At 38.3% G+C, this 19,243-nt stretch overlaps 1 protein-coding gene across 4 annotated transcripts in view; it reads left to right on the plus strand.

Annotated features, from left to right (window-relative positions):
* Positions 1-19,243, plus strand: part of FGD6 (FYVE, RhoGEF and PH domain containing 6) — a 74,240-nt gene that overhangs the window by 30,477 nt on the left and 24,520 nt on the right. For all 4 annotated transcript variants that reach the window (XR_012623557.1, XR_012623556.1, XR_012623558.1 and 1 more), the window contains exons 4-9: positions 1,898-1,965; positions 2,056-2,086; positions 10,419-10,570; positions 11,395-11,551; positions 12,778-12,865; positions 18,456-18,506. Coding sequence is in view for 1 of the 4 variants with exons in the window: in XM_074827036.1 (XP_074683137.1) it covers positions 1,898-1,965; positions 2,056-2,086; positions 10,419-10,570; positions 11,395-11,551; positions 12,778-12,865; positions 18,456-18,506 (547 nt within the window). In the remaining 3 variants the exon portion in view is untranslated. The remainder of the gene's footprint in view (positions 1-1,897; positions 1,966-2,055; positions 2,087-10,418; positions 10,571-11,394; positions 11,552-12,777; positions 12,866-18,455; positions 18,507-19,243) is intronic.

Below are 19,243 nucleotides of genomic sequence, written 5' to 3' on the forward strand. Positions count from 1 at the left end.
GGAGAGCAGCTGCAGAGGAGAATGAAGCAGTCTCTGCATTGGTCATCAGCTGGGCTTGTTCTTATTTTTCCTTGCCACAAGCATCTGGCTGTATTGATGCTTTTTATCCGTTAGAGGAGTTACAAGGTTCCTTTCCAATGCTGTGCCTGAGAGCCCAATTTGTATCCCTTCAGTTCTCCCATTAGAGACTCTCTTACGCCCAGACTATCTTTGAGCAAATGCAAAGTGGCCTTTTCAGTGCCAGCTGGTATGTGAAAAGTCTTTCAAATGGGGTTGAAAACAGACTGCGATATTTCGGTTTGTAATTGTTTAGTGGTAGCATCTTGTTCTCAAAATACTAATTTTCATCTCATTTGCAACTGTCACATCTACAGTGATGGCAGATACCTTGCTCTGCATAATTGAGTTTACTTGTGAATTCAGTCTTGTAGGGAGCATGTCAGCTGTGGTTTCTAAAGAGGCACGGAGGCCTGAGGATGGTGTCACAATCTCGCTTGAATCCGATTGACCCTCACTGGGTAGATCTAAGTGTTTTTTGGAAATAAATAGTATTTTACAAGTAAAATCCCAGCTCTGTGTGAAAATGTCTATGTAGTATGTAAAATAAATAATGTATTTTACATACATGTGTTGCAACACCAAATTATTAAATTTAGAAATTAATTTTAATTTTGTAGCTTGGCACTGCGTCAATTAAATTCAAGTGAAAAAAATAATTTAGATTTATTTTTTATTTTGAATATAGCGGTATCATTAAAACTAACCTATGAATATCATCAGTTCCATGGTTTGATTTCCAGCACTTGAGACTTGTTTATAGGTTTGGAGAAGAACTAAAACTCAAGACAAATCTTGCAACATTAGTGTTTATGAACCAAAAGTTCATACATGCAATGCCACCAGTATCTGCTTTTCTAGATAAACTGTTCAATGCCTGTATTATACTACCACACTCAATACAGCTTCCCCAGGACTTCCATCGCACTTGTGTTGTATATCCGGTGATGTTTTAGTGCTCCTCATCACGCTCTTTCTTTGCAGCCCATGAAAATGAAATCCTGAATATCTAATAGATGTGGTGACAGCTGGCAGCAGAGAAGCATATGGCAAACCATGAGAGCTGTTATAGAGAAAGGTGTTTTATATGAGGAAAATTATACATGGGAGTTATAATGTGTAGAAAACACATTTGCATCCTGACACCTACCCCCTTATGCTTTGCTATACCTGTTCCTTCTATCTGATGTTGAGCAATAGCAGTGATTTTTTGGAAGCCAAACGTGTACATAAAAAACAGCATATTCTCCACAGTGCTTCATGTAGATGACAAGGCTCACACTTCTGTATCTTTGTAGTACAGTTGCTGTGTATTCCAGCAGCTCCTTTAGTAGATTGCCAGAAGCTGACTTTCTCTTCAGTGTGATTTTTTTTTTTTAAATCTTCTTTTTCAGTAAAGAAAATGTGTATTTTTTTTAAGATGTTCCTGAAACCCATTTGAGTTTACTGCAAATATTACTGTTGCTGTATTAATTAGAAAAAAAACCCAACATAGAAATATTATCTGTACTACTTTTACTAAACAATAATTGTCATTTGCTAGGGCTTCATTCATTATGGGCTTCAGTGCTTCCTATAATAATTAAATAGAAAGGCTGATAGTGTTACAAAGCCTACTCTTAGCTAGTATCGTTGTTTCCAGCTACATGCTGAACTGATTTTCTCACAGATCCTGAAAAGCCAGAAGATTTCAAAGCCAAGAGATTTCAAAGCAGTATAAAACATTTTTATTAGAAATAACTATTGATTAATTACATTGGATTTGAGGAACTACTAGCTGGAAATTTTCTTTGTGACACTTTTAGTAGGTGCATAGTATAACATATAATTTTATTTGCAGAGTAAGGCAGCTGGAAAGAAAACTAAGGTTTACCATATTGCCAAGGAGATCATGAGCTCAGAGAAAGTGTAAGTGTCAATGCTAAACTTAACAGTTACTCAACTTATTTTAATTGGTCAATTAAAATGTAACTATGCTTTTTCTTGCTTTTCTGATAGGTTTGTGGATGTGCTAAAGCTCTTACACATTGTAAGTACCTCAAAACCAAGAAGTTTCCTCTTCTGTTTGTTTAATCTGTTACAGTTCTACGTTTGGGCTTTATTGTAATGAATGTGTCTTTTTCTGCTGTGTCTATGTATTCAAAATATAAAAATTCATTAAGCAGAACTTTAAAGTTTCAGATTATAAATAACGGATGAATATTTTGGTGGTTCCTTCTGCATCTTCTTAATTAATGTATGCAATCTTCCAGCTGAGTGGGGGTATTGCTTGAATATTGAAAATGGAATATATATCCTTTTATGTTAATCAGCATCATATTTATAAGCCAGTTTGTACCATAGCAACCAAAATAAAATCTTTGGTTAGAATAACTTTTGAAGTAGCAGGGGGAGGCAGGAACAATTTACCTTTAGAAATGGTGCATAAAAATACATGTTCTTTAGGTAACTAAGTAATTAGCTCTAATGGTGCATCCATCACCAATGGCAGCATTTTTTTTTTGAGGTGCAATTCTTCGATAGATGCTTGCTTTCTGATAACAGCTGTGATTGTAGTAAGTGCAATGTGTTGTCCACAGCAAGGGTTAAGTATTTAATCTGTGCTTATGCAGACCAGTCATCTGTTAAGCATGCTATGTTGAAGGTGATAATAGTAAATTAATGAAGACTTTAGCTTTCTCCAGCTCTGTTTTATGTGTTTTCTGTCAACTTCTAAGTGACATGTGTTTGTATCATTTTGTCACTCTATTAAGTGTAAGCCTAATGATTTTTTTTTTTTTTTCCTTGGGCAATAGAAGCGGTTATATTGCAAACAGATGCGTTGGTCTATCTCGGTCTCTTGAGAAGCGTGTTCTGTGAAACTGGGAACAAAGGCTCTTGTAGATGGATGTATAGAGTCCTGTAATATGGAGGTCTTTCAGGAAACAAAAAACTTACCACACCACTTGCTGATTCCTCTTTTGCCTTCCATTTTAGTAATTGATTTTCTTACTCTTTTCAAGCTTGGTTTTTAAAAGCTGAGTCCGACAGTTGTGGCCAATATATAATTTGTAATCAACATGGTTTCTAGTACAGAACTCAAGCTTAACTGCTGGTTAAAGGAAGAGAGTTGCCCTAATGAATATAGACAAGTTTTAAGCTGTATGATTTTTAATCTTCATATTTTTCAGGCATATAACTTATATCTTAAAGGTGTCTTCACCTGTAAGATGTGTTTTGTTTTCTTTTAATGGATAACTCGCAACTCTATTCATGACACTATGCTAGTTTCTAGTTGCCAAATAAAAACCATTAGAAATGTTTTTGCTGGCTAGCAATAGCCATCAACATGTATTCAACCTGATCTAACAGAGAGGATGCTAGGCTAGGAGTCGAGGAAATATTTTGTTCTCAACTTGCCTGTTTGCCTACGGCAGGAACCTTGGTGAGCATCCTTGTCAGAATGGGCACCAGTTTTGAGGCTCTGTGTGTGCACTCTTCATTAAAGAAAAATTGCCAAACCTGAGAAAGGTTGCAGAAACACATCTTTTTGTTTCCACAGAGTGATGGGCCTGAGGACTTGTGTATGTTTATCACAGATATTATTAAATCTGTTTATTTAATCATATATTTCTTATGGATAATATTTAAATGTTGACAGAACTATCCTTTTGATCTCACATGCAGTGAGCCACTTTGACTTATTAGCTTCAGTGTCAGGATTACTAACTGTCAGTCAAGCAACCTCTGACAGATTTCTGGAATTAAAATTTATATTCTACTCAGGCTGAGCTGTTCTACACATAGTAAAGATTTGGCTGGTCAGGGGAGGCTCCCTTACACCTTCTGAACCATCTATTAGTGGTATTCCAAAGAGTAAATAATATTTAGTTTAATTTCATTAGCCATGATCTGAAATTAATAGCATTTTCCTCAGCCTGTCTTACTAGTGCCAGTCAGTGCAGCTCATGGCTCTTAGTACAGCCAGGGAACAGGACTGTTGATGTAAGAAAAAGGTTTTTATGTTGCTGCTGCTACTTAGAGCATTTGAAGTGGAGTCTAAAGCAGTTGAGAAGGTGGGAATGTGGTTGCAAATTGGTTACAAGTACCACTGAATTTTTTTAGCATTTTTTTCTTTTATATTGACAAAGTCAAGTTAGGTGGAGCAACTCTTCCAAGATACCAGGGTGCCAGCCTATTTGGACACTGTCGCACTTCGTAAGTACACCTGACTGTTTCTGTTGAAGACAGACTACAAAAGTTCTCTAGAAAATTATAAACATGTGGTGACGCTTCTATAATAAGTAATAAGCTGGTCATAACATATAAGGGACTTAACTGGCTTTGCCCACTGATGCTCTCTCAAACATACTTGGTGAATGGGGTTGCTTGAGGGAGTCTAATCAAAGATTAGATGTAGTCTTGAATTCTCTGTATTTCTGTAACTATCATAAATGCTCTTTTAGAGGACAAGATTCCAGTAAAATGCTGTTACAAACTCCTGAAAACAAAGGGGCTTAAATCAAACCAGCTCATCTATATGCATCTTTGTGGGATGGTTCATGCATTGCCTCCAGAGGGTAAACAAGGGTTGAGAAGATGTGAGAAGTGCTGTTTCTTCCCTAAGGGCACTTGCAGAAAAAAAAAGGAAGGGTAAACTGGATGTAAAACATATGTGACATAAGAGAAACAAGCTTGTCACCGCTGTCTGAGATGCTCTGTGCCCAAAAAACACCTGGTGTTCCTGAAAACAGAGTAAGGCAGGATTGGTGCCATTTGTACTAACTTGTTATGGGCTGCTTTGGAAATGGTTTGCACAAGTGAGAGGAGCTCCTCAGCAGCACCGTGGTGCTGTGTAAGCTGCCTGGCTTGTTTGCTGTAATTTCTTTTGTCCATTTTTGTTCTGAATTTTGAGGTTTTTTTCTGAAACCCACCACTCTTTTTGTTTTCCCATCCTTTTCGATTTCCTTTTCCCCCTGCTGCTACAGTATGGACAGCGAGGCTTCTCGTCCAGCAGAGGAACATGCTTTTTGATATGTGTACTTCCACTGCAAGGCTTCATGTATAACTTTGTGCTGTGTGAGCAAAGAAAAGCTGAGGCCTGTTCTGTTTTGCCTGAGCTTTTAGATCTGTGCTTCTGACTTAGACCCCTGTTCTGTCCTTATTAGGACTCAGAGAGCAAGTAGGAGGTTGTCAGGAGGCACCTCTAACTTTTCTGTAGTCACAGTTGGAGAATTGAATCTACCTTATTGGAGAAGACAGACAAAAGGTCAAACATCTTTCTTTTCAGAAGGCAACTGCAAAACTATATATATATATATATATATATATAAAACCCCCCCACTATATATATAGTTTTATATATCTGTGAAAACTTATATTTTTGTATGTTGTAGCCAAATATTAGAAAAATAATTAATAGTAGATTTGGAAAAAGAATGTAATGTGGATATTGAGAAATAAAGTAGCTATGGGTTTTGGAGCAAAGGAAGTCCTGACCTCTCTGGTCCTGGCTTACAACTGACCTACTGTTTGGCTGTGAAAAATTCTCTCAACCTCCAACTCCTTTTTCTCCAACTATAAAACTTCAATATTTGACCAGTCTGAGGTGAACATGTTGATAAATTTTTAGTCTGTGAAGTGCTTTAGAATTGCTGATCAAGACATTTGACAATGAATTGCAGCTGTAGTCATCTTATTAAGAAGGCTAAAGCAATAGTTTTGGTTTGGAAGGAAACATCGTTCTACTACCCAGCCTATTCCTTGAAATAACATTCTGGGAATATGCCATAGTCAAATAATTGGTTATTGTAAAAAATCAACTATCTTACATTGTTAAAGACTTATAAATGATTTTACTACCTGAGAAAAAAGGTGTGGAACTACTTGGCAGCTTTCCAGAAGTAATCTGTGTTTGAAAAATGTCATGATCCCCACTTACTCATAGTCTTCATTAACTATCATTGCTAAAGTTTAACTTAACAGTATATGGCTAATAGTCTAACTCTACTTAAGACTGCCTATTTATATTTCAAATAAGGTATTTGTGAAATCTTCTGTAGCTGTATTCCTAGCAGTCGTGTTTACAGTTTGTCACATACAGCAGCCTGGCTGTTCCCCAGCGTGTGACGCTTCCTCCCCTTCCCGCCCCTGTGCGATGTGTGTGTTCCTTGAAAAGCATCCAAGCACAAACTTCTTTTTTTTCCTTAAATTGAACTGATATTTGAGCTACCTGCAGGTGTATTTAGCTGGGAGTTGTACCTCAGCAGAAGGCATTGTGGCTTATTTTTGCTTTGCTGATGGTATGTTCTAGGAGAACAGATCCAAGAGGAATATTGGTTGAAGTCTTAGGAGTAAAATACATGACCGCATTTAGATCATGTAGTTCTTTCTCTTCCAGTTAAATTTACCAGAAGATTTAATTTCACCCACTTGACGTTATCTTCATTCAGCTATTAGATACCTGAAGGTGCACTTAACCCAGTCAGCAGCTGAACGAGGGTTTAGTCTGGTCAGTACCTATTTTGGTTTACAACTAAACTTGTTCCTTTGCTCCTTAGGCTGGTGGAGGCAGGTCACTTTGCTGTGCACTGGGAATCCTCCGGTGGAAAGAACTGAGAGAGATTGTGAGTCAGGGCCTTTGCAGAGGGGAAGTGCGTGGGCTGATGGCAGATGATTCACAACAGGGTTAGAATTATTTCAGATATCACAGCCCTTTGCTTATTTAAGGAAGCTACATCGAATGAGGGGTGGGAAGAAACAAAAGCAGCGATAGTGTTATCCTCCTCAAATATTGTTTAAAAACTGCACAGCTGTAGGGTGTATACTAATAGGATAAATAAAATTCCCTAAACATTTTCAAGTTGGGAATGTTCTATGAGGCAGTAATTCAGCAACAGTTGGTACTCAGAAGCCTTTAAAACTGCTAAACTAGATTTTCATATGGACAGGTACCCAGTGGGATGCCATTTTAGTTTAGAATAAACTAAGACTGGTTCTGGTTTGGAAAGAATGTGCTTTCCAGGGATGGTGATGGGTGCTGTCCTCTTATAGTAGCTGTGTGAAGACAACTGCCTTTGCCTAAGCAGTAAAAAGTGGTATCAGAAGATTATTGGACCAGAATATAATGTAGAATTAGAAACTGTAAACCAGCATTTCAGAAAGTGTACAATAGCCTCCCCTGTTCCGAAAGAAAAAAATATCCTGGTGAAAAGATGGGATGATTCAGTATAACTAACATAATCTTTTGTTTTCTGTCATGCAGCATATGAAACTTTTGTCTAGAGTTGCAAATGGTGTTTTTCAGCGAAACAAATACATTAATTCCAAAGCATGGCAAGTTTGTTGTTTTGTGGTTTTTTTTTTTAAATAAGATTGTAATATCTGCAAAATTCATTTTTAATTAGAAAATCTCTCTTTAAAATTCACCATAATGGATTTCTGCATTGCTTCAAACAATAATTTCCAGGACAACTCAAATGACTGTCTGAACAGACTGATGAAAGCAGTGCTCTTCAGCAGTGTTATATAGTACTATATGCTAAATATGGTTGTAATATGAATCACTTCTTGCAGGTATATATAGATATCAGAGCAATGTATATATTATTTGCAACAGTGATTCTGTTTTTATTCAGCAGTTAACGGATTTAGTTTTAGAAGGAATTAGGTTCTGGTGTGTTAAATGACTATTACTGCAATTTCTAATTTCTAAGTCATTCACGTAATTGTACAAAAAGTTGTCCTTATCTGAATACTTTCCACCCTTTGGAGTGAAATTTCAGGGTTTACTTTTTAAATTAATATATTTTACATTTGGTAATTAAAGCAGACCTATTCTATGTTTTGTCCTTTTGGGTAAGAAATTACTTTCTCAGAAGGCCAGTACCTTCAAGTGTAAACACTGTTAACTCCAACCTTGTTACATTTGTTTGACTTTTCCTACCCCAATTCCTCAGGCATGTGCTTTCTACCTTCAACTCTTAAGTTTATCTCAAGATGAACTTGGCATGACAGTTACTTCACACCCACTGCCAGGTTAAAAATAAATTTTAATGTGATTACAGTGACAAATGCATTGTACTCTTCTGTAGTGAAGACTTAAGAATTTAAAAAAAAAAAAAAAAGTGTTGAAGTTTAGATCTTTTGTTGTTTAGCAGGCTGGTTTGCATCATTTGAAAGCTTCAGGTTATCTTTCTTCCCTGCGTTTCCTCTCTGCAGGGCGTCCTCCATTTACTCAGTTGTGGAGGGGGATGGAGGAGGTGATGAAATAAAGTTTTGGTTGGCTGTTTTAATGACAGAGTCTTTCATGGTGTTATCCAAAGCCTGATGAAGCTGATGGACTTTGGATCAAGCTAGTCAAAAAACCAAATCTGTATTTGGAAAAACATCCTGCAGACTCTTTGAATGCTTTATCTAAAAGTTAAATAAATGCTCTTAACTACAAATGACATTCCTGTCTTATCTACTGGTGCTTAAACCTGGCTCCTTGCTCTCCTTTTATTGTTTGGTCAGGGAAAAGCCTGGGTTGTTGATTAGTCTACAGACAAAACTGCTTTTCTTTTCATTGTGCAAGTAGCCTTATAACATTCAGACAAAATTCTTGTTTCATCCCATGGCAAAGTACATACAGTATATTGTGTGTGCATGTGATTGGGGAGTGAATATTATCATAATATGATGATGCATTTTGCATGAAGCTCTCCAGAATGCCTCATTTGAGCTTTTGCCATTGTAATTCCATGTATCATTTCAGTGTTAAGCAATGCCCTAGGGTCAGGAAAATCCGTAAGATGCAGCTGGTAGTTAACCTATGTGTCACTAGTCTGCACAGAGGATGTAAAACTGAACATTTCCATATGAATAACGCCATCTGTTTTTTAACTCCCTTGCATTTAGTTCTCAGCCTTCCCCCATCACAGCCATCGCCCTGTGCCCTGTATCTCCTTTCAGTTTCTTGTCATAACTGCCCAGTCACAGCCTTCATGACCCAGAGGGTCACAAAGCAAGAAAGTGTGTCTGGAGCTCACGCTGCCCAGAGCTGATGTAATGAGGAGAGAGGGCAGAGGAAAGTTGAGACTTAAGTTTGGGAGACCATAAATAGTGCCAGATGCTGAACTGATAAGATAGCTAGTAAGACCTGTAGTAGTGGACCTGGGGAGAGGCAAAGAGGACGCTGAATTTTTTTCTTTTTTTTTTTTTTTAATCCCCAACTTGAGGACCCTACAGATTTTCAAAGGCAGGTGTGGACCCCATGCACACTGGAAATATAACTCATCGTTGTACTTAAGAACATGTTGTTGGTCATCTTTTTCAGGATACCTATAGATTGTGCATGCATTATCAGGTTTCAGCAGACAACAAACTCAAAAAGAGCTATTTTGGATTGTCTTTTTTCCACTGTTGCCCAAATTTAAGTGAGACACAATAATACAGCACACCACCTACTTTAGATTTTCTTTTTTGTCAGTTTAGACAGTGTTGTTTTTCAATTGAAATGCTAAATTGCTAACCTTTTTTGAAAAATTTGTTTGCATGTGATCAGAAATACCTCATGTAATGGATACTGAGTTTCAATATGGATACAATTCTTGCCATACTGACTTGTCTGGGGCCAAGATTTTAATTCTGAATAGCTTAATGAGTACCAGTAAGCCTGAGCTCTGTCCTGTTGGTTGCTGGTTATCGCATAAAAATGCTATAAGAAGATCCTTCAAGTGTAAGCAGGGTTTTCCTCCTCCATGTAAATGTTTTGAAGGTACCAGTGTTGGTTTTGATCATTGTTAACGTTTGAAATCTCATGATTCTTGCATGTTGTTACCGTATCTTTTTGGTAGATGTTAATTTTCCTGTGTATAGAAGAGCTGCTACATATAGTAATTTTTGTGACCCTACATTTTTGTCCAAGAGGCACATCTTCCAAAGGGGCATTTGTAGATGACCTATGAATGATTTTAAAATAAGATATTATGATTCTGTTAGCTGATAGAGCATTTTTGCTTTTGACTCAAATATTAGCAAGAAGGTACTCAAGGCTGCCAACACCCTTACAGATACAAGCTTTTTTCCTCCCCCTTAGTTTCCTCATGTGTAGTACTAGCACATTTCTTAAGGGCATGCTATAAAAATAATGAACACCAACTATATTATGCATACAGGAGCAAGAAAGTAAAGCTCCAGTGTCAGACCAAAGGGATTAAGGCAGTCCCAGGGGAGTAAATTGAAACTGCAGAGAAACATAACCCAGATGGTACACGCCTTGTCTTTGGTAATAGGGAGCAGTGCCTGGAATGTCTGCAGAGAGAACGCTGTTGTCTGTGTTGGTGCTTTGAAGGCTGTTCTCTCAAGGGATGGGGGTTTCTGTCCTCTTTGTACTCCGGCAGGATTTCCGGGATGCTGTGGCGCATGCCTCTAGGCAGCTTGGAAAGCCAGTGATTGAGGACAGAATCCTGAATCAGATCCTTTACTACCTACCTCAGCTGTACGAACTCAATCGGGACCTCCTGAGGGAACTGGAAGAGCGATTATCGCACTGGTGACTATCAATAAAGGGATACCATTCCTTTGATGTTGTTGAAATTTATCTGTAGGCTTATGTGATTCCATGTGACCACGGTTTGACTCTTGTGTTTCATGAGCCTTCTTAAATGACAGAATTGACTTTGAAAGTATGGGAGATAATTTTTCGTTTAGATGTACTTTTTGCCATTTAGACGTACCCAAAAAGGTCCAGAAGGCATCTCAATACGTGTTTTTAGCAATCACACTTTTTTATTTAAAATTACATTTTTAATTGAAAAGTCTGGTCCCTGCATGGGCGTGATAAGTGGACTGATTTCACTAGGGGAAAAGGATGCTGTCCTGAAGACTGGTTTGCATTTTAAAGGTAGTTGAGATCTACTAACCAGGCACAGCACTGATTGACAGCCACAATACTACTGAAGTCCATTCTCAGTTACACTGGTGGGTGGATCTAAATCAGCTATACAAAGCTTACCGACAAAGGCACTGAAATGGGTAGATTGCAGTCCCATGCTTGCTGTTAAGGGATGGAGACTGCATCTTGAAGTTTGAAGATCTGTCTCCTCAGAAATCCAGCTTGTACTGAAGTGTTCAAACAGTTCAGGACCATTTTAAACAGACTGTCTATTTTGTCATCTAACACTAAACTAGTGTGTCGAGGTGTGCCTGGTTAAGGTTTTTCAGAGTAGCTACTGAGATGCATGCCTATCTGCTGAACTGTAAGCTTTTTCTTCAGAACATAAATAGCACATCTTGCTGTGAAAAAGATAAATGTATTGCTGTAGGGTTAAGGTGTACACTCTCTATGGCTCTAACTGCTCTATTTTTTGTTTCTAGGATCGAACATCAAAGAATTGCTGATATATTTGTTAAAAAGGGTCCCTACTTAAAGATGTATTCAACTTACATCAAAGAATTTGATAAAAATGTTGCACTATTAGATGAACACTGTAAGAAGAATGCAGGTTTTGCTTCAGTTGTCAAAGACTTCGAGGTACTGTAGTCTTTTGTAAGACATACCCTATTTTGTGGCTTTTCAGCAGTTGTGAGCCTCCATAAGGCTTTAGAGATTATTCTCTTTTTTTTGCTGCGGTCTTGGCTTGAGACTTAGTAGGGCATAAGTGGAAAGAAGTAAATTCAGATTTTGTGAAGTAACTAGTGATTTTAACTACCACTGTGAGATAAGATAAAGGAAGTTGATTTTCAGAAAATGTAGCACTTGCTACAAATTACATCAAAGACACATTAACAAAATCTCTAGCTGCTTTTTTTTTGTGTTCAGTTTTGTCTCCTGGTCGTACTATGCACCAATTAACTATCCTATTTTAACCAGGTCAGTTTACCTACCACATCATAGGGCAGTAGCTTACTCATGGAAATGTTGTTTCATTTTAGTTGGAAACATTAAAAAGTGAATTTTCTTATCTGCATATTTCTAGAAGTTTCAAACCCAGCGCATGCAGCAAACAGATGAAAGCTGATTCATGTCCCTAAGAGCATTGCCAGATTTTTACATAACTCCCTTAAAACAAATCAGAGAAGAGGTGCAAGCTCCCTAAGTACATGATCCACACAAATTGTGAATTTACCTCCTATTACATGGGATTCCCCTTGGGTAATCCCAGGTCTGTTTTTTTACAAGTGGTTCGAAAGGCTACTTACAGCGGTCAAAGGCAGAGCTTGAGGCAGAGTCAGCAAAGACAGGAAGAAGATAAGAGGCCTTTTTAAGGACTGGGTGTTTCAGATAGACATTATTTTGGATGCAAACTCAAGATAATTAACATTTTTGAAGCATGGATCTTTTCATTCTCTGTTACCTTTAGAGGTGTGGATTAATTAAAATATCTGCCGTGAGCATTGCTGTCTTCTCTGCCTTTCTGCCTCATGGGCACTGACAGTGACTACAACGGAGCATGTTGCCATTGCCACTGGTGTTTCCTTTATTTCTGGGAAGCTTCACCTCTCTTCCTCATAAGCAAAAGCACCTGTTTTGAATCCACAGAGCATGAGTGCTTACTGATGTCTTTTAATGCATGATTAATTTTGCGTGCAGTCTTCCACACGGAAATGCTTGGTCTGTAGCGTTTAACACTGTGCTAGCTGCACCTTTTTAAGATAAAGCTTATCCATTGTAACTGGTAGTTGTTTGTAGCTATGTTTTCTTTTGCTGGAACCCTTGACTACCACTGAATCGATACATATTTTGGGTTTTTCTTTCAGATGAGCCCCCGCTGTGCTAGCCTGGCCCTCAAGCACTATCTGCTCAAGCCAGTTCAGAGGATTCCCCAATACAGGCTCCTGTTGACAGGTACAGTCAAGCTCTTTTGCAGGCTTAAGAAGCCAGTCTTCACACGTCCCAGGAAACTTGTTTGCAGGCAGTTGTATCCATCTGTAAAGCGTTTATCTGACTTAAGATATGTGAAGCTTTTTTTTAAAAACATGGCATGGGTTTAGAGGTTTTCTTTGTTAATACTGGTTGCAATAGGATATACAAGTGAGGTGCTAATATTCCCAAAGTTGTGGTGTGTTCCCTGACAGTACATTCAGCAGTACTTGGAAAACATGAAACCTGTGGTGATTTTTGTTTGTTTCTGTGGTAATAGAAGCCTGTAATTTCCTTAGAGAGTTGGAATGCACCTATTCTGGTTTGGGTTTCTTTTTTTTTTACTTTTGTTCAGGTGTTTGTTTTTTTCTTTTTTTAATGAAGGAAAAAGGTAGTATGGAAAACTGGAGCTAGGAGAAGGAAGTGAAAGATCTCTATGCAACTGTGAACTTCTGCAAGTAGCTTCTCTGTTTCTCCCCCACCCATGTGTTTTGTCTGTAAAATCTATTCTCTTTTTAAAGGCAAAACACATGTTTTTAGTGTATGTTTACCAGTAAGTCCTTAAGACTTTTGTTACAGGAGCTGAAGAGCTGATTTGGGACTAAGAAGTCTGAGCTGTATACCCTGCTCTGGCATGTTTGGGTGACCTTGAGCAAGTCATCTCCATGATGCAGTGCTTTCTTTTCTGAAAAAGAAGGGCAATGATAGAGGCCTCCTTTGTTGAAGTATTTTGAGATGTGTTTGTTGTAAGAGGGGGATGGCTCCTGTAAGGATTTGGAAATACTTAAGGCATTGTTTTTGAAAACCATTGCCTCTTGATGAGCAATTTAAAAATAGCCTCTGTTTATGTAGTAACTGCAAAATAAAATGCTCTGTGACCTTTTTTTTTGGCTCTGTAGCAGCTTATTGGCATTTCCCCAGCAAGTACTCAGACTAGTGATGCTGTGAGAGATACAGACTTAAGTGTTATACAGCTGTTACCAAGTTATTAATGTTGACTGTTTTCATTTTAATCATCTCATTAGTCTCAGGTGTTGAAAAAAGGGTGAAAAACCCTTATTAAATGGAATATTTTGTAGGGGAAAATCTTAGTGACTCTTAATTGATGAAATCAAACCATAAAACAGCATTTGGGGAGTTGCTTTATTTTAAAAGGATACTGACTGGAGCATGGCATAGGCTTGTTATACGCACAAATCAGATCTTTGGGTAAATTTGGAGGTTTTAGTTAAAAATGTTGAAGGGAGGATCAGGATGGAGTGAATGCCATTGTCAATATACATAGCAAAGCAAGAGATGTTAGGGGTGAGTGGCACTGAAACAAAACACAGATGTTGAAGGGGAATTCCTCGTGATCATTAACTGTTATTGTGGCTGGGACAGGCTGTTTCAGACCTGAAAAAACTTATTCTGTGGTGATGGGAGTTGCTGTGAGTGTCCCCGTTCTGCAGACCTTACTGTGGCTGCCCAGCTTTAAATACACCTGCAAATGCTATTGGCAGGAATGGGATTGTGGTGCTGGCTGCTGATTTAGAAAAGTAATTTTGTATTGTTCTATGGGAGCAATAAAAGAGGTCAGGCTAAATTTAATTACGCTGGATCTGGTGAGTGGTTTTTTTAGATCTGTTTAATTTTTAGTCGGTTCAATCTATCATGCGTTTCTGTTGTCCTTGAGATTTTCACTCTTCTGTATCTCTGTGGATGACCCATCTGCTCTGTTACCCCCCAGCAGCTCTGTGCAATATTGAGCAATCTCTGTATAAACTTGTGCTGCAAAACCTTTGGAGGACATGCGAAATATTTGCATCTATTGTTGGAGTGGGTGAGATGCAGTGATACAGCAGCTGCCCAGGCCAAAGACACGGGGGATCTGTGGGTGAGGGAGGAGGGGGCAGTGGGTAAGAGCAGAGGAGCGAAAATAATCCAGGAAATGAAGCTGCTAGGCCTGAGTCAGCAGGGATTTCTTCCTATTTAGATGTTCTGTGTCAGTGGGACAGCTTTGTACTGGTAACCTGCTGCTTACACGGTCACATCACAAGATTGTTGCTGTGCTTTGAAGTGGAGTTACTTTTGTGCTCACAAAAGCAGGAGCAGGTGGGCTCGTAAATCAGCCAGGGAGAGGCACAGCTCAGCTGTGTTTCTGTTTAATTACACAGCTTCTCCAGTCCAGCAAGTGAACTTCCACTTCTCCACATACTGGCCCTGAGCTCTATACAGCAAATATTAGGTGGGTTTTTTGGGGAGGTTAATTAGAGGCCTCTGATTTCTTCTAGAAATGAAGGAGAGGTGATTCTTTCCTCCTGAAAACCTCTGATTTGAGTAGATGACTTGAGACTGTACAATATGAACAGGCTCTTCATTGTCATACGATAAGCCTCTCTACTCTTTTTCTCAACATAAGGTTTGCAGAGAGTCTTTTATTATCCTTAACTGAGGTATAGTGAGAGGAGGCTGAGGGGAATGAAAAATAAGCCTTTGAGCACACTGCTCCTTTGCAGCTCAGAAATAGAGTTGTCAGACTTCAGGCCAATTGCATGTTGGGGAAGGACTGCTTTGAGTTTAACTTAATTAAATTAGACAACCTGAGACAAAAAAGTAGTTTATGAAGCAGAAGAGAATTTTTAGTGGGAGAAGAAGTGATAGTCGTTGCCCCCCAGCAAGAAGGAAGAGAGAATTGCTGACTGCTGTTGGGTGGAAGCAGGAAATTTTGTTTGTCATGGAAACAGTACTTGCGTGCTCTTGTGTTGATTTTTGTTGTGTTTTGGGGTATCCAGCAGAGTTATGAATTTTAATTTCTAAGTCTGCCTTTCTGAAGGTATGCTTAAGGTTTTCCTAGTCTGAACAACTAAAGCACATTTCAGAGGGGAAAATTTTTTTGGCAAAGACAGTAGGTACCATTCCACCTTAATATTTGACTTCTGTATTTATTTTATCTAGGAATATTTTTGCTAAATTTTTACTGTAATGTTACTCATGTCTCTGAAATCCACTTGTCTGTTTAAGCTAGTACTTCCAGAAGGTACTTGCAAGCACGGAATTTCCAGTGTGTATTCACAGAAGAGACTAAAAATATCTGTTCTGATGCTTCTCTGAAGCTAAGTTTTAGCTATGAACTGAGGTTCACTTACCAGATATACATAGAGAGTATTAAGATGAAAATTATGTATTTATCACTTTCAGGATTGTACAGTTGCAAGGTTTTTTTAGCTGCTTCAGTCTTGTAAAGCAAAAGCTGCCTTCCTTTTTAAATACAGAATTTTAAATGAATGCAGTTATCTTAAAATCTCTGACTTTCCCCTCTTCTAGTCACTGATGATATGATTTAAAGTGCTAGAATATACCCATCCAAAAAATGTTTTTGAGTGATGTAAAGTGTTGTTGTTTTGGGGAACATGTCATGAAGCATGAATTTGCCAAGAAACAGTTAGTTCCCATGTTGGGTCTCTGGTTTTAGTTTTCCAGTACAATTACTTTGGGTATTAAATTGGATGTCCCCATGTAGTAGCAACAGTTTCTTAGAGTGCCAGCAGTACATTTGCAGATGACTGAATTATAATCACCTCATCTCTTGTTCCCAGCCCATAGAGGTGAGTATGTTGTTGACAGCTTTAAGAAGTTGATATGTCGATATAAGCTGTAGGGACTCATTCTTTATACTGGGAGGTTCCCAGTGGAGTCTTTTGTGCTGGCCCCGATGAAGATCAAGTTGCACTTGTAAAGCTTTAACTTGTTTGCTTTATGATGGAGTCCTGAGAGTGCTTTGCCTGGACAGGATGGCACAGCTTCGGCTTGAGAGAGCAGGCAGGGCAGGAGAGGGCAGAGCTGGTGTCTTATGTGTGACAAGTTCCTCTAGGTTTTCAACCAAGTTTAAACCAATGTGAACTCTCCTCAGTTCCTTTCAAAATACCTCCTGCTGATTTTTTGTCTCTCACACCAGCTTCTTGCCAGCATAACTCGAGGCGAAGCAAGATGAACATTGTTTTTAATGGAATATGTGTCCACCTAAATGTTGCCCTGGAATGTCTGGTAGCTACTACAGAACAAGATCTTGAGGGACGTGAAGGATGCAATATTTATGGAGTGTAGCTGGAGAGGTTTTGGTGCCATGTCAGACTTGCCTTAAAAGATCACACATTGACCAGTGCCTGATAATGATCAGACAAAACTTGGAGGAGAGCAGAAAGCTGAGGGTGTTCCCATGGCCCAGCCAGTCCTCCCAGTGCTCCCTTCCCGCTTCCCTGCAGGAGACCTCAGTCAGTTCCTCTTCCTTCACCCCAACCTGCTCTTTATGCTTCTCTCTTGGATCCTTCCTTAGATCTTTGCTAAAAAATAAAATTTCAGTGCCAAATGTTTTTCTTCCTGTAGTTCTGTTTTTCTCAAAGCTTTCATTAACTGACAAGATTTCTCACTCTTCATAGCATTTTTACTGCAGAAACATGTTTCATAATTCCTTCTTTTTTTTTTTTTTTTTTTTTTTCTTTTTGCATAAGGAAAAGATTACAATACACTGAACGGTCTCTGAGGGGCATGCATGAAGCAAGACATCTTATGAAGGCAGGAACAATTGGCTCCTGATCCTTCTTGAGTAAAAGGATGAATTTGGGTAGGGCAAACATATGGGAGTTGAATTATTTCACTCCTACATGAAACTTGTACAACTGCAAAGCTAAAATTGAATGCTTGCTAGATCACATATAATTAGTTTTCAGTAGATCTGCCAGAATCTTAATACCTCATTTAAAAGGTAATTATAAATCAGTATTTGTTGATATTATCAATCTAATGTGTATATTTATTTGAAAGTTTCTGATTTGGTTTCTTTCAATCAGTTCAAAGCTGTAGCTTGTAGAGAATAGATGGTTGTCTTTTTACTGAGGATGTATATTAATTTTTGACAGGATATTGTACTTTTTGGTGAACTAGACACTTGACCAGGGAATGTAAACTCAGGGGGGATGTTTTCTTGTATAGTCTTACATTTGGAGTTAATTTTAGCTAAGTAAAATAGATTTTAAAACTACCAAGACTTTCATGGGTTGAGGGTGCCATCTCGTGGCTGAGGAACTAAGTTTAGAATTGAAAACAAAAAATGCCTATTTGAACATTGGGGGGTGGTATAATACTTTTATTGAAAAATATTAATCATAATCAGATCTTCTGTAATGGCCTACTTTTTTTTCTTAGATCCTATAGACAAGTTAGGTGCTGAGGCAAGTATCTATAATCTTCATAAATTTTTGCAACAACTTAAATGTAAATGATTGCAAGTATATACTTATTTTTCACTTGCTTGTTTTGTTCTGGAATAATATATACAGCATATTATTTTTCTTCAGAAAAGGGCACTGCTTCAGTAACCTTCTCTTTCCTGAACAAGATACCATGATATACTTTCATTATGGAAACTCTAGTTTTCCTTTTCTTATTACTTTGACAGATTTAAAAGGTTAAGCAGCAGATCTTTGTAGCATAGGTCTGCCTGGAAAGCAGATTTCCAGGAAAAAGGTGGTTTTTTACTACTTTCTGATGCTGTTTACTTCTTTAACAAAACTATATTATTTTTTTCTTTATACAGATTATTTAAAGAATCTTTTAGAAGAATCTGCAGACTATAGGGATACTCAAGGTAAATGTCTCTTTAGATTAAAGAAATAACGGTTTATGTACATATGATAATGTTTCTAAATTTTAAATGCAAATGCTAAGCTAGTATATAGAAATGTTTTCTATTCAGTTCTAAGTTTCTCAACAGAGATACTGAAAGATTGCAAACTTGTGTTTCAAAAAAGTTTGGAGCTGACAGTGGTATCAGTTCACCCTTGAGTTGAAACCAAGAGGTAAGAGTGGAGTTCCCCAGGCAGCTTAAGCAGGTATTTTGGGCACTGCTATTGAAAGAGGTGGTCCTTGCATCTGTAGACCTCTCGTGATAGGGAGTCTGGTCTACTTACTGCTCTCCCCCAGCTATGAGCCTTTATGGCCGCCTCCTCTCTCATTGTGCCAGGACAATTGTTCATGTGTCAGGAGTGAGCAAGATCAAGGAGCTGCTCTGGGTTATGTTTAACCTGAGGAGTTTTCCAGTTTGACTTATCACAAGTTGCACAAACACAAGTGACTTCCACAAGTTTGCCCGCACATAGCAGGGAAGGAGACAAGAGGAAATGAGAAGGAATAGTTGGTGATGGAAGAGGACAGGACTACATGTTTCATGGTAGTTTGGGATTAAGTTGGTTTAACTTGAGCGTAGCAATGCAATACACGTTCACACTGTTTCCTTCTTCCATGTATGTGCCTCAGCAGTACTAAAAATGCTCCCAGTCAGTGTTTCCATTTCATTTGCATGAGCCCCTGTCACTTATTTCAGTC

The sequence above is a fragment of the Strix aluco genome, chromosome 5 (genome assembly GCF_031877795.1).
Source record: "Strix aluco isolate bStrAlu1 chromosome 5, bStrAlu1.hap1, whole genome shotgun sequence".
In the NCBI taxonomy this organism is placed as follows: domain Eukaryota; kingdom Metazoa; phylum Chordata; class Aves; order Strigiformes; family Strigidae; genus Strix; species Strix aluco.